We start from the raw sequence: 16,287 nt of genomic DNA on the forward strand, positions 1-16,287 counted from the left end.
GGGGTTGGGAGGAAGGAAAACAAAACAAATCCTAACCTTTTTTAGATGCTGCTTGTTAAAGTGTCTCCAGATACTTTTTCTGTATTGATTTCTTTTACTATGACTGTTCTCTGTGAGATGTAGCATACTAGAAAGCAAAAAGGAAGGGAACTTGTCTACTACCTATTTTTCTCATTGCCATAGGGTCCTGACAGCCTCTCTGCCAGACACGACAGCTTGCATCTTATCTTAGTGATGTGTCCTGGTTATCTGTATTCTGTGCAAGGGCTTAGCATTCCACTACTTTTTGCTTAATAAATTAAAGACTGGGAAGGAGTAACACTGTAATACTTGACCATATAAGGGAGGTGACTCTTTTAGTTCTGCTCCTTGCACAATATGCAGTTGAAGCCTTTTAAGGGAAGGTGGTGCAGACAGAGTGAAAACATCCAGAAGCAGAACGTCTATTTCATGTTATAGTTGGTGCCAGTGCTCCTGCTGTCATTGCTACTACTGTGTCTCTCACAGTCTATTGCAGTTGCATAGATAAAAGTGAAGACTTAGATGGGACTAAAAAAAAAAAGTTACAACCATTTGGTTAATGACTCTTGCATCTTAAGAAATAGTAAGAATGAAGAGAGAACTGACCAAAGGTGAGATTAAGTAGACTTCAGAAGTTGAAAAATGAAGTAGCAAAGAGCTCTCCAACACTGGGAAGAGGAGACCAAAGAGAGAACAAGTGGAAATACCATGCAATGAGAATGGGATAGAGACTTGGTGACTAATCAGGCAATGAATATGGTGTCAAGAAAGTTAAAAAATGGTTTGGTGTTTTTTGCAGAAGAAATTTGAATGCTGAAGAGAGTGCTCCAAAAGAATGAAACCATTAAATTTTGGGTCTGGTTAAAAGTACGCTTAAGACAAATTCTGTAGTATGTGGCTAGAAAACAGCCAACCCTGTATCTTTAATAAAGGGATAGCAAAATTGATGTAGGCAAACATAAATCACTTGTGTTGATCTCAGAAGTGTCCAGAGTGTTAGGAAAAAAATCCAACCAAAACTCAGGCAGTAAAATATCAGATACAAAGGTTTGTAGGCTAAGGTTAGACTGTGTTTTAGACTTATTTTCAGCTAGAGAAATTACCTTCTTGATAAATCAGATGCAGGTCCCTCATTGAGATATTTTTAATCCTTTGCATGAAGCAAAACTACAGAAGTGGAAAGAAAAAAGTGTCTATTAGTTTCAGTCAAATAATAGTCTTGTCTTTGAAATAAAATATACTTCAGACCTAAAATCAAATGAGGCCTTTATCAGCTGGAGATTAGATAACAAAGACTACTTCAGTGGCTAAGTAGAGATTTAGAAGACCTAATGAGAAACCTTTTCCTTCTATAGCCATACCATAGTAACTCTGAAAGAAACCATTACAGAGGTTTGTTCTCCTTTGGAGTGCTGCTACAACACACTATCCTTCAGTGGCCCATATCTGTCCCACAAATTCCTTCAATTCCTGATTGTTAGTGCCTGTCAGTGCTTACCCTTCTGCAGAGGAAGACATGCTGTTCTCTGAATTACAGCACCTTGTTTACCTCAGTTCTGGCACCACAGAGAGGAGCAGGATTGAAAATAAGTGTATCCATGGAACACCAGCCAGTGTTTTGAAGCCTGTTCACCCAGGTGCCTTACTTTACATTAGCATCTTTCACATATCAGCTACAGGTGGTGGAAGATGAGAGACAAGGACATGCCTTAGCTGCTTCGCTAGTGTTTTTTTTCATTAATACCTATTTCTTTCTCCAAGTTCAGACTCCAAAATGAAAGTGGTGCTGCAGTTTACCCTAGACAGCATTTCACCTACAATACAAAACTCTAGCCAGTCACTTACATCTTTACAAGTTCATGAGACCTGTCAAAGAAAGCTCTTCCCCCAGTGTTGTGACCTTTATCTTTGTGGTGAATAGGCATCACAGCTTTGGCAGGATGATTCTGTCTGATTGACTGATCTATTCTTGGAAGTTACAAGAGTTTCACTGGCACAAGAAAGTCAGCTTGCTGCAGGCTGTTGTATTTGAATGATTTATAGTCATCGGGATGTTTTTGTGGCATTGTTGGAGAAAACTTCCCTCTGACTCTTGTTAATGTAAGTCAGAGTCATTCTGCTGGTGTCATAGGTATTTGTATATGAGCTTATCTGTGAAAAATAATCTGTTGTGTCTACTGAAAAGGGAAAGAAAGTTATCACAAGGATCTTTAACACTTTTAAATAAAAGTGAAAATCTTTTTTACACAATTTAGCAGGCTAATATTTTTAGAATTCCAAGGAAAATAATCTGGGCTATCAAGGATCCTGTACTCTCTGTTTTCATAGTTAGGTGACATGTAGATGGCTATGAAGGAAGAAGACCTGGGATATTCAGAGGTGAAGCTGTACAATAAGTAGTCCAGTTGCCTGGTAAGGGTTTCCACATTAGACTAGCTGTTGCATTTTTTCTTCTGTCAGGAAATTTTTAAAAATTTTAATCTTTATTAGAAGACTATAATTATGTTAATTAGTACCTTTATTATGAGCTGTCCAGCTCATGCTTAAGTGAGACTTACTGTTGAGCTCAAGAATTGGCTTTACATTTCTGTGTTGGTACTAAATTCTCCAATAATTCTGTTTTCTAGAAATGAAATAACTCGAACTGCTTTTCAGTGTTGCATTGTATGATGTTCTTATGTTTGAAAAGAAGTGGGCAGTCAGTATAGGTAGCGTGGGACTAGCTCTTCAAAATAAAAATTACAGTGAAACTGTGAAACAGTAGGAGGGTAAATTTAACTATGGAACTGTGTAATAATTTTTATTCCTATTTTCACTCATTGTGTTATCTCCACATTTAAAAGCATCTGCTCATGCTTTTTTTAAATCCACAAAGTATAATTTTAAATAACATGTGTAATTGCAAAAAGTACAGTCCACTCTTCTTTGATGTAACCTGTTCCTCCTTAATTAGTATTTCAGCATCTTGGGAACATAAATTCTGTTAGTTCTGATATGGGCAGACTAACTAAAGTTATTCTAAGGTTATAACTAAGGTTACTTTTCAGTTTGGCTCCAAATGTAAATACTCTGTTTCCTAGTCTAGCAAGGGGTAATTACTGCCAAACACAGATGGAAGAAACTTTACTGTACAATCTCATTGATGTAGTGAGCACTTACACTAAAAGAAGGCAAGCAAATGCAATGTTTGAAGTCAATCCCATTAAATGTCCAAGATGACAAGAACCAGAATGTCCATGGTTTGTTGTCTTCTTTCAGCATAGTTCATACTCGTGGAACATATAAATGCAGGTATATCAACTGTGTGGTTAGACATAAATAGAATGTCTTTACTTCAAATAGATTAGGGAAATGAACCTATTTATGGGGCATATTTTTTCCTACTTTTTATTTTGAATTGCTTTGGAAGTATATTCCATCCATTAAATCAGGCCTTTTAACAGCCAATATCTACAACATGAAAGCTGAGAGTCTGATGTATCACCTTTACAGGTGCACTGCTGCATGAGTATCTTGTTGATTATGTGTTATATAAGGATATATAAAATATACTGTGTTATCTGAGACTTCTGCAAGATAAATACCACTTGCAGTACCAGTTCCAAGACTCACTTCCTGAGAGTAGTAGTATCCTCTCTCATCAAGAGATCTCATACAGATAAAACTCTTTACATTTACTTGACTTTACATTTCTAACTCCACAAATTTGGGGATTCTAGTGTGAGTACACAGAAAGAAGAGAAACTTAAAAAGTAACTTAAAAAGAAACTTAAAAAGTCTTAGTTTAACTGTCCTGTGAAGGTGTACTTCTAAAAACATTGTAAAATGTAATTAATGGACCCATGATTTATTAAAGATAAAAATACCTTACTTTGAGTCATCAGCAGTTCTTGCAGAGTTGCAAGTTCCTGAAACTCTCATCCTAAGTATTTATTTGCCTAGCATCTATCAAGCCTGTCAGGAAGCCATATGCTCCATTAAATAGTGCTGCAAATGTTCAGTTCAGCAGAACACAGAAACTAATTTCCAAATTTTGGTCCACAGGTATTCTACCAGTCTCAACTTCTTTAAAAAATACCTAGCTTCTTGCTGTATCAATGATTGAAAGCTCTGATTTAGGATTTTTGTCTATTAAAAAGCAGATTGGTAAATACAGAGTGAAAAAAAATTTGTAATATGAAGATTTTTTTTTTTTAACTTTTCTCTATTGAATACCCAGTCATATTTTTAGTTTAGAAAGATGTAGATGTAGGGGCATTAAAAATCCCTCCCCTTTCCTGCATCTTTCATCTAATCTCTGTTTTCCCTGGCTTTGAAGATCTAGTAATTTTACCGTCCCATATTAGTTTCCTTCCTCTGAGGGCGTTTTCCTGTATTTTATGTGATTATCCTTATGTTTGATCTAATGCAGCATATTATTTCTCATTCTGCAGCTTTGAGAATTTTTACAACTTTCCATGGGAACCCCCTTCATGTTTTCTGGGGTGATTTTTCGCAGTGAATGTCTATAGGTTGCATAAAGGCAGATTCTGCATTTCTTGAGACTTCCAGTGATGATTCTTTATTTCAGAAAAATGCCAATAACGACTATGCTTAATTTTCAATGTACTTCTACTTACTTACTCTGTTGAATTGTTAAAAAACAGAAACAACAAGAAAAAAATAAGGTGCATAGAACAATCTGCCATATTCCTACTGTAAACTATTCCTATTATAAACTCTGTACAAAGTGAGCCCACATGCCAACAGAAACAACATTTGTGTTTTCATTGCTAGCCTAGTACATAGAAATCTTTGAAAACAGCTACATCCTCTTGAAGCTTTTTGTGCTGGTCAGGATAAATCCATCCTAAGCTATTTGTTCCCCAGCTAGAGGAATATAGAAAAGTAAATGGGGAAGTATTTCCTTCTCCAAAAACTGTACCAGAATATGGGGACATTTCTGCAAGCAAACACATTCCAGCTGTATTGTTAGGCTACCTTAAGAGAATTGGTTTTGGTCTGCCAGCATGTTAGGTATTGCCTTCTGGTTTATTGTTTTCTCTTTTTTTGGCAGTACAGTCCTGTTTTCAGCCTGAAGTTATTGTCACACAGAGATTAAATTCTTTTATGTTCTTGATTTTTTTGAAGAGCCAGACAGAAACCTGTTCAGCTGTGCCCTCTGAAACCTTCTTTATGGAACAGTATTTCTAAGGGTTAATAATATATGTAGTGCTGTATAAACACAAGGAGGTACATACCCATCATTACCTCTAAACTAGAGGTATTAAATCCAAGTTTAGGATTAAAAATTTTGGTAGTACCCTTTTCTTCATGTACATTTTTGTCTCTTTTCAAATAAATATCAGCAATTCTTACTCCATCTCATTTAAAAATCACTAATTTTAGATGTAATATGAACACCTAGGCTGAATAGGAGACAGCTCAGAGAACTGATATTCTTACATAAAAGAAAGGTTGATTTGGAGACTACATTACAGTGCAGGCTAACAGTGTAAAAATTTCAGTGAGAATACTTAAGGGCTGAACTGTAGTGCCACCACTTATGATGTTGAATGGAACTAAATCCAGTTGGTGGCTGGTCACTAGTAGAGTTCCCCAGGGCTCAGTGCTGGTGCTGGTCCTGTTTAACATCTTTATCAATCATTTGGATAAGGAGATAGAATTCATCTCAGTCAGTTCACAGACACCACCATCAGGCAGGAACGTTGATCTGCTGGAGGCTCTGCAGAGGGATCTGGACAGGCTGGATCATGGGCCAAGGCCAGTGGTGTGAGGTTCAACAAGGCCCAGTGCTGGGTCCTGCCCTGGGGTCACAACAACCCCAGGCAGTGCCACAGGCTGGGGCAGAGTGGCTGCAGAGCTGCCCACAGGAAAAGGCCCTGGGGGTGCTGGTGACAGCAGCTGAACATGAGCCAGCAGTGCCCAGGTAGGGGTCAATCTCTTCTGCCAACTCAATCTCTTCTCAAGTGAAAGGACAAGAGGAAGTGGCCTTAAGTTGTGCAAGGGGAGTTTCAGATTCAATATTAGAAAGATTTTTTCACTGAAAGTGTGGCTAGACATTGGAATAACTTTGCCATGGAGATGGTGGAGTAATTCTCTCAAAGTATTAAAGAGGTGTCTGGATGTGGCACCTGGGGTGATTATGGTGGTGCTAGATTGACGTTTGGACTAGATGATCTTGAAGGTCTCTTACAACCTTGACGATTCTGTGATTCTGTCCTTTAGATATATTTATGTACCAGGTTTTGAAGGGGTCAGTGCTGGCATATTTTGACAGTCTATCCCATCTACTTTATGCACTTAATGTAAGACAGAGAGATGTGCCATCAGAAAACAGGTGTTTTTTTGATCAGAAGGGTGACTGCTTTCACCTTGACACTTCTAGACAGATTGTTTGATTAATCTGCTTTGCTTTGGCTTGACTGGAATTAAAATTAAGTAAACTCTCTTGCTTTAAGAAATATTGTTAAGTATGATAGTTAAAGCAATTGTAAGGTCCTTGGTAGTTGGTCAGATTGCTTCACTGTATCTCAGTTCTTACTTTCCATGCTATAAAACAGTTGATTCTGAAAACTCTAGGCACACAATGAAAACCAGAAAATATAATTAGAAAGAAGATCGGTAATATCCATTTTGCATAAATCCCATCTTAAGACTTAGAGTTCTTTGGACTTGTTGGGTGGGTTTTCTTTCTTTCTTGTTTTTAATCCAAGAAAGATTTTTTTTTCATTATAGTTTATAACAGGAATATTTACCAGTTAAGAAGCTGGGGAAAAGAATACACATCCAGCTTATAAGGTGGTTAATTTTGCTTCTTGAAAACACTGGCACATCACCCAGATAGTGAGAGGGTTTTTTGTATTACATGATAGGAGATAGGGAAAATAAGTTGAGACTAGGAAAGGTTTTCAAAGAACATACTGCTTAATGGAAGCATTCCTGTATTGTCTTGTCTTTGAACACATTACAAGAAGTAAAAGTATCTTTCAAGCATTTTGATACTTGACTACCTGTAAAGGGGGATGCTTCAACAAGATATTTTAACTTCCATTAACTTCCATTAGTATAACAAAATTGTCCATCTGTAGATTAGCTGTTTCTTGGTCAGTAAAAAGAGAAAGATACTGGTAAAGCCTATTGAACTGAGATCCTACATTTTCCAAATAATACACTTAATGTATAAACATACTTAGGTTCTGGCTGAAGTTAGGTGCTGCGACAAGGATCAGTTTTGAATGGTGGTGTTGATCTGTTCTTGGTTTTGGGTTTTATTTTTTTACTTCTAGCCCAGCTGTCAGAAGATGTAATGAGACTTAAAATATTCCTCAGCTGACCTCAGATCACATGTAAAAAAAGCACAATCCTAATCATGTGATGTTTTATTGTATAACTGTTCCAGAGTTGCAAAAGTAATGAAGGTTCCTGTGTATGAGACACCAGCAGGATGGAGGTATTTTTCCAATCTCATGGACTCTGGACGTTGTTCCCTTTGTGGTGAGGAGAGTTTTGGCACTGGTAAGTAATACATAATCAAAAATTACCACAGACTTAATTTTTCCTGGATGCCTCAAGTCAAATCCAGAACAATCAGCAAATTAGCTCTGTCTTGTGCTCAAACAGAGAACTTCCTGTTGTTCACATCTTGAGGTTTGTCTTTTAAGTGTGGTGTTCAGCACTTTGAGGCATGAAAAATGTGGGAAATGGATATTAAGCAGATGCAAGCAATCTTACTACTGTCCAGACAGCTTCTGGAGATGCCTGGTATTCTCTTCTGACTTGAACATAATACAAAAAAGCCTCACTGGTTCCTCTGCAAGTCTTCACAGATTGCAGCAGCATTTGTAGGGATTTTGCCTATATGGAAGCCACATGTTGTTTCCTAATGTGATTAGCTGTACAAAGGATTGGCATATCTGATGGTACATCTGAAAAAACTGTTTCAGGCTTTCCTTTTTGGAACATCACAATTGCTCAAGTGTCAGATAAAACCATCATTAGAAGAAATTCAGTTACATGTGAGCATATGTGTTTTCCCTAGGTATTTCTGCCTTATCAGTCCCAAGAACCAATCAAACAACAGAATGCAGAATGAATGACAAATTTGAGCCATCAGAAACATAGTATGGACAGTAAGAAATAGAGCAAATAATTGAACGATGTAGTCTGTAAATGTACACAAATGTGGTTTTAGTTTATGAGAATAATGGAATAAATTTTGGAGTGTTTATTTTTTTCTTTCCTGGATTCTGGCACAGAAATTCTTCCTTTTTTTTCATCAGTAGAGCTATATTACAAGTCTTTGAAAAAGCACAGATCAGAATAATTTAATAATTTGCTTGGCTAATAGTTTATTCTATATTTTGATGTGAGTTATATGGAGTTCTCTATTTCAAATGTGTAATGCCTTGGCTGCAGCTCTTTGTAGAAAATTATTTACCATGCAGTGAAACTTGATTACAAATTTCATTTTGCTTTAATTGACTTATGTTAATTATTAAGTTTGTTTGTTAGGGTCAATTAGAGCAGAATGCTGCTTTTAAAAAAAATAATGTTACTTTTAAGCAACCATAGACATGGCAGTTCATGTATTATCTTCTTGTTTGCTCTATAGATCTGAATGGGCTATGATGCAAGAATCAAAAATATGTTATATTTCTTTGGGTCTTATATGTAAAAAGGAAGAGAATTTAAATTTATAATGAACGATAATCTTAATTTTGTTGTCAATGGGAACCAATGTCCCATGACTGGCAAACTGTATGCCTTCACTATTTGCTCTGAGTGGCACAGGTTTGTATTGCCTTGACTATATCTTTTGAATAGAAACTTCCTCTACAATGTGTTCTATGAGGTCATTGAGGGAGATGTAATTTGGGGAGAGAAGGGCAGGAAGATCTTGTACCTTTCAGAATGTACTGCTAGTTGTTGTGGTGTGTTGTTGAACTGCATCTCCATTAATCCATGAGAGGTGAACTGGGAAGTTTTCAACTCTCACTGCTTTTAATTCTTTTTCACTGGGCCAGTTCTTTACCCCTTCCCTCTAAATACTGAAGTTCCTCTTGCTTATGCAAAATCAGATACTTTCATGAAATTTGGGTGGTTCTAAAGACACCAGTATGACCTCAGTAGCACACAAATTATTTGGAAGAAAACTCCTGGCTTCATCATCATGCTGAAGAAAGTTAAGTGAGGATTTTAACTAGAAGGAGCTTGTAAGACTTTTGATGGTGAGTTCACATATGTTGAAGTATATCTAGATACCTTAGCCTACAGAGTACAGCACCTCCTGCTGCATGTAGGCTTATGTGTAAAGGTATGTAAAACAAACAGGCGTGGCCTCCCTGTGCTGTATGTCATGACAAATCACTGCCACAGCTCTGTCTCTGCTTGGGGAGTTATTATCCTAGACCATCTTCATCTGATGGTGTTGAGTAGGACTCTTTCAGATGCTGTCTGTCTGAGGGAGAAGAGAGGAATCATTGGTTGTGCTCAGTAGAAGCCATGTCTTCTTTGAGAAAACTTGCCATTTAAATTTTATGGTGCAGTTATAAAAAAAGACAAACATCAGATTTCCCTTTCACATTGCAAAAGCATGTTCAGTCTTGCTAAGCAGGGTGTCCCAAGTATTGGTGGATTTTAGCCCTGAAGATGAGTCATACAGAAATGAAAATAAAGTGTTTTGATCAACTGTAACAATGAGGACATTGTGATCTCTGTAGGTCTAATTTTATTATCCTGAGTATCTGATAGTATTTGAATTTGGGAAGAGAAACACTCAGGGAGGTCAAGGAAGTGCCTCTAGGGTTTGACTGTTCTAGATAGGCAAGAAAATTACTCTGATTTTTCTCTTTGCTTGCCATTGACATTTTTCTTTGCTTGTGTCTTTCTGTGAGGCCTTAAAACATTTGCCTTCTGTACTATAGGCTCTCTTCCAAATTTGCAGGACTTTACTTCAGACTAGTCTCTACATTCATTACCACTCTGTGTTCCTTATATTAATCTGGTTCTTCTATCCTATCATCAATTCTTCAGATTACTCATAAATCCTGACTCTTGTAAATGAGTGCTTGAACAACATATTGCTGGCCAGCATGGAGAGCTGTCCTACAGCAATATCTTGGCATCTGATATGCTCTAATCCGATTAATTTTGTTGTACTTACAGCACTTCAGTGCAGAAAGCCTCTTGACCTCCAGTTTTATCCAATTCCATCTAAAGACAAATCTGGACACTAGATATTTGATCCCATGGGCATCCAGAGAACTTGAGCACAGGGCCTGAATTCCTCAGTCCATGTGTAGTTCCTGTGTAAAAAAGTATGAGACAGAAGGAGATTTCTGAAAGATGTTATGGAGTCTCCCTCACTGGAGATATTCAAGAACTGTCTGGACTCAGTCCTGTGCTCTGGGATAAGACTTCTTGAGCAGGGAGATTGAACTAGATGCCCTGTTGTGGTCCCTTCCAACCCAATCTGTTCTGTGATCCTGTGGTACTTTTAGGGCAAATTATGTAATGACTGTGATGTCTAAAGTTTGTTTTTCTCACTGCCTTAATTTCCTTATCATTTTTCAATTCAGTGCAGATGTCTGAAAACTCATATGCCAGGAGGTTTATTTTTAAGATATGTTCTGATTTGTCGATGACCAGTACTTTAGCAATGTGATCTGTTTTTAGCAGTAAATATTTACCTTATTGCGAATCTTTTAGTAATGTCCTAAGCTGTGTGACCCTCACATGTTTCTGCTAGTATTGGGCATTTGAATCAATTTTACAGCTTTTGCCAAATCATATCTATTTAGGGAACTGAAATTTGGCACTTTTTTAGCTTTCAGCATGGAATATTTATGTAAGTGTATGATACAGTGATCAGAGTGGGAAATTTACAGCTCTGTGTAAGAAAAAGGAGTTTTAAAAATCCACCTTCTGTCATCAAACTGCATTGGAAATCAATTGCTTCTGCACCCAGGTAATAAAGCCCAGCTGAAATTCCCAAGTAATACAGAGCCCTGGTTTTATAACATAAGGGACTTTGGTCTGGCAAGTAAATAAAAGCAAATTTTCTGCTATAAAAGGAGAAAAGATGTTGAAAACATCCCATACAGCTGTATTTCCCAAACTTGTTTTCTGGCAGCTGATCTTGGAGCTAAACCAATGCTTTAAAAACTTCTTCCATTTTTGTAGCAGTGTGGGGAGCTTGTCAGATGAGGTTAGTAGCTTTCTGGTTCTATGACTAATACCCAGCACACAGTTCAAAGGAAGGCCTCAGCAACAGCAATTAGTTTCTAAATTTCATCAGCAAGTTATTAATCAGGATTAGGGGAACTGTGTGGCTGATTTATCTCTCTGCAGTTTAAGCCATTTCAGTAATTGCTACAACTTTCTTAAATTTGTTTGCTTCATCTCCAAATTCCCAGATTCTATTAACATCAACCCCCTTCCCCTGAAAGATTATATTCTCCACTAGTTTTTCTTCCACATAAAAATGTGTGGTTGCTGACATGAATGAAAGCCACAAAGGAGCTATTTGGTTGTCTGTTTCAGTAATACAAAACTAAAATAATCTTATTAACTTGAAAAAATGATCAGATCAGAATGCCCCTAAATCTTCATTTGCCTAAAATATTGCTAAGTTTCAGCTTGATGATAAATTTGTAAGACTCAAGTATGTGCAAACAAAATTATTTGGTGTGAGTTTGTGAACTCCTGTGATTTTCTTGTTTTAAAATCACATTTACAGAATGCAGTATCATAGACTGGGATTACTAAATTAGGGGAAAACAATTACCTTTTATTCATGCATATGACCCACAAGGTTTGCTTTGCCTATCAGACTTGGATGTCTCAGATACAAAGTTAGACAGCTTTCACATAGTAGAAAAATCATAATAAGAACATATTTGCATGATTTTGCTTTGTTTCTCAAGCTACTGTCTCTGAAGACTTTTCTTCAGTTTAAGACTGTGTAAGTGGAGTACTTCTCTATGAATGGGAGCACGCTCTGAGTGTTTTGCCCAGGTTGTTTACTCTTGAGTCTGGACATAGCAATTTACTGCAGTAAAAAATAACTTCTCCTACTGTTGTATGGAGAAATAATGAATTAACTTAAAAATATGTTGTTGAAACACTTGCAGTGTTTCCTTTACCAATGGCAAATTAAATATAAAGGGGTAATCTGTTGTCTCTTTCTGCTTCAGCTCAGGAATTCATTAATTCTGTGATTTTTCAATTAAAAGTAGCACTGAGAATCATCCTGAGGTTACTCAGAGTCCCGAGAAAGCTGGAGGTGGTGTTAGTATTGCAACTTCAGGAATACAGAGCTTTTCCTTCTTCCCTTTGCACAGGACAGGTCTGCCTCTGCAAATTAATTGGGTCTGTGGAGCAAAGAATGGTGTTAGCTGAACTGAGGCAGCAAACTCCCTCCCTAGAGTTTCTACAATGAGAATTGGGCAGTAGGACTAAGTTAAGACAGAGCAAGCAAAGGCACCTGCAGATGACTGTTGGTAGGTGAAAATCAGAGTAATGAAATTACAGAAACAGATTTTAATTTGCTGAAAGAAGGAAGAGCAATAAGTACAACAACATATATGTATGCAGTAACCAAGCTGATGGATGTTCTTAGTTTAAATCCATTAATACTAACAAACTGAAACACTTCCTGGGCACACAAGATTACTGTCCTTGTCATTGTATCAGGCTAGTATTTTTAATTGGTGATTTTTGATTCTGAAACAGGATCAAGATAGCCAGATCCTAGATATCCAGGCTTTTGTCTCCAGATTACCTTCTTCCATTGCTTTCTCTTTGCAGAGAAGAAACAATATGTCCTCTGAGGGACATGCAAGGACAGAGAACATGCCAAATCTGCTAAATGTATATGAAGAAAATACATTCAGCCCTCCTCATACAGATTTATGTGCTTAAGCCATACCAGAGCAAAGTTCAGAATACAGCAAAAAGCTCTTCAGAAATGCTTCTGTCCCTGTTCCACTAGAATGTTTTGCTTCAGTGAAATGTACTTAAAGTGTTTGCTGAATCAGAACGCATTTCTTTAATGTTCAGCTTAGCCTATTGCTCTATTGTCATGATGTAGACCATTTTGCTGAAGGACTGCAGCGCTCTTCGCTGTATGATTTGCTGGCCTGCAGTCTGCTGTGTGTTATGTAGCAGGAGAATAAATGGTCATTCATATTGGAACAAATTAATAAAGAGTTAAGCTTAGTTCCATGTTTCCACTTCTTAAGTGTCTATTGAAACAGTTAAGTAATTTAAATGACTAGTGATAATCAGAAACAGAGGTGACATTTTAGGCAAAACAGATTTTTTTCTGTGTAAGAATGAATGGCTGAAAGGAGAGGCATGCAGATGCATGCAGGTTCAGAGAGAAAGGACCAGCTGTGTTGGCGTGAGCCTGTTGTTACCAGGGCCCTGCCTGTCCCCCTGGGGCTCCCTCACTCTGCCCAGAAGCAGCACCAGGGCTGTCAGCCCCTGCCCCAGCAATGCTGCAGCAGGGCCAGTGTCCAGCTCCCCACAGCCCTGCCATGTCAAGCCAGGGGTCCCCCAAAGCCAGGTCTGTATATGCTTCACACATCCTGGCCTGGCAGTGCCCTATTCCCATCCCCAGGAAGCGCCTGATGCCCGGAGCTGGGGCTGCCCTGGTGCCCACGACTGCCCTGCTGGGGGGGTGGTGGAACTGGACAGGCCCTGGCTACTCATGCCCTACTGTTCCCAGTCTCCTGAGTGTCCACAGCCCCTGTGGTGATGTGATGATTTTCCTTGCTTTAGAATATATGGAGGAGGAACAATATATGTTTGGGGGGAAGTGAAAGCTCTATTCTAAATTTCTCTTTTGGTTGGAGGGGCAGAGGCCTGCAGCATTATCTGGGAACAGACTCTTGGCTTTGGTGGCAATGACTGTGACTCTGCTGCCTGCTTTGCCTACAAGTAAGCTGACTTTATTATCCATAGAATGTATTACTGGTGTTCCTGTTGAATATATCCTTAAGCTGATCTAGCATATTACTTCAGTGAGGGAGTAGAAGAGGTGAGAGGTGACCTTAAGGTCCCTTCCAGCCCAGACAATTCTGTGATTCTATGCCTGAGTGTCTGAAGGACTGACTTGCTGTAGAGGGACATTTGTTTTCCTTTCTTATCTGAAGCTATTTGCAAAACTTTGAGAGCTCATAAATAACCCTGCCCTTTTTCATCTGACTGGTTGGCACTTCATGCTTTCACAGTACTGGAGCAGGGATCAGAGTGAGCTGTGGCTCCTCTTGCAGCAGCTCCTCAAGCACCAGCCCTAAACTCTGGCTGCTGTAATAGGACACTGCTGTTGCAGAGAGCTTGCAGATTACAGAACAAGTAGCAAAAAAGAGATATTCTTACTATCAGGACAGCTACTTTGCAAATGGAAGGCATGTTACTATCTCAGCTCTCAAGTCTATCTACAGTGTTTTTGTTTTCTGTAATACCTAACACACAGACATAAACAAAATCTTCATGCAAATCTTTATCCTCATCAACAAGTGTTCAATAATCATTCCTATACAACTTCAATATTGTGCTGAATAGTAATTTACTTTTATTTAACTCTGTGGTAGTTAATGTTAAGACTGATGTTAGATAAAGAGTGTTGAGGCTGAATGTAACACAAGAAGCATAAGTGGCAGGCAGATCTGTGGCAGACCCAGGACAATGGGCTCTTAGAAAATCCATATGAGCGGAGGCTGCTGATTGTAGCTCTCTCTCAAGAAGAGGGATTGCAAGTTCAAGGTAACTGCTATTTTGACAGATGGCTGGCTGTGTGGACCTTGCAGGCTGTTATGTAAAGCCGAGCCGTATGAAGCAGTCTTGCTGCAACAGGATTTTTGTATTTGAAGAAGGAGAATGTTTCAGGAAACAATGTTTCAGCCTAAGAGTTTTTAGATTCCTCTCTGATGGATTTTGTTAACTATCTTCTAAAGACAGATAATTCAGTTGGTTGCCTCCATAATCAGCAGGTACTTAATGGAGTAAACAAAACTTCTGAATTACTGCACTTGCTTTGTACTCATGTTTAAATAATGTGTGACTAGACAGAAAGCCCTAAGTCTGCAGCCAACAAACTTTAACCAAATTTAGTATTATTATGTCAGAGCAATGGCTATGTGTTTGATAACTCTTCAAGTTTCTTGAGTCTGTTAGCTTATATAATTGCCATCAGTATTTACTGAGTGCCAGCAGTGTTGGATCTTACTTATATCTGAGACTATATGTTAAATCATGTAGGGTATTCCAAAACTGTTCCTAGTCTTCATTGTTGCAACAATTTCTCTCTTCATAAGATAGAAGCATCAAGTCTTCTTTAGCACTGAGAGGTATAAGAAGAAATATAAAAAAGGGAACAATCCCACTCTCTGGTTTGCTTGTTTTCTTCCCACTCCAGAAGAATCTTTTCAAGTACTTGGTTGTTGTCCTGACTGGAGGTCATGAACTTTGTGGAAATTCACAATATTTATGGAATGGGAAGTTCTTTCTCTGCAGTTTGACATCTGCAAATGAACATCTGCAGAGATAAGGAGATTCTGTTGAGCTTGACTCTCATTCTGGCTCATGGCTGGGGTTTGCATATCTAGCCCAGTTCTGGGAAACAGCAGCAGAGATGTGAAAACACTGTATATCAATAAGAAGGAATAATGACTACAAATGTTTTCATACTGCTATTATTTCTATTCAAGTACGTATACATATTTTGATTTAACTTTACAAGTATGGGCTTTCTCATGCATAAATAAGAGATGCTAAGAGATCAGATTTTAAACATTAGTTCTGGTTTTCTGTCTGGAACATATCAGAGATGCTGGGGCTAGTACTATTGATTACTGTTATGTGACATACACAGTTAAATGAAACATTTTTCCAGCCTTCTTACCTTGTTTTCTGCTTTGCAGTGATACCAAATAATGTGCTTAATGTCTGTCTCCTTAGGGTCTGACCACCTCAGAGAGAAAGATGGACTGTGGGCTGTGCTAGTTTGGCTTTCAATCCTAGCAACTCGAAAGCAGAGTGTGGAGGAGATTGTCAGGGATCACTGGGCAAAATTTGGCCGGCATTACTACTGCAGGTGAGAAAAATGGGGAAAAGGAACTAATGCAGCTGATAGGAGAATTCTGCTACAATCATTGCTTGTTTAGATGTGCTCAGCTGCACTTAGGGGTGCATTCGCTGTGCCTACAGAATGAAAATGTGCCACAGATTATCACTGTTTTGTAGACAGGTATTTCCAGA

At 38.2% G+C, this 16,287-nt stretch overlaps 1 protein-coding gene across 4 annotated transcripts in view; it reads left to right on the forward strand.

Annotated features, from left to right (window-relative positions):
- Positions 1-16,287, forward strand: part of PGM5 (phosphoglucomutase 5) — a 69,652-nt gene that overhangs the window by 37,519 nt on the left and 15,846 nt on the right. For all 4 annotated transcript variants that reach the window (XM_054002766.1, XM_054002767.1, XM_054002768.1 and 1 more), the window contains exons 7-8: positions 7,424-7,539; positions 15,988-16,123. In XM_054002766.1, the coding sequence (XP_053858741.1) occupies positions 7,424-7,539; positions 15,988-16,123 (252 nt within the window). The remainder of the gene's footprint in view (positions 1-7,423; positions 7,540-15,987; positions 16,124-16,287) is intronic.

This window comes from Vidua macroura, chromosome Z, assembly GCF_024509145.1.
Source record: "Vidua macroura isolate BioBank_ID:100142 chromosome Z, ASM2450914v1, whole genome shotgun sequence".
Lineage (NCBI taxonomy): Eukaryota > Metazoa > Chordata > Aves > Passeriformes > Viduidae > Vidua > Vidua macroura.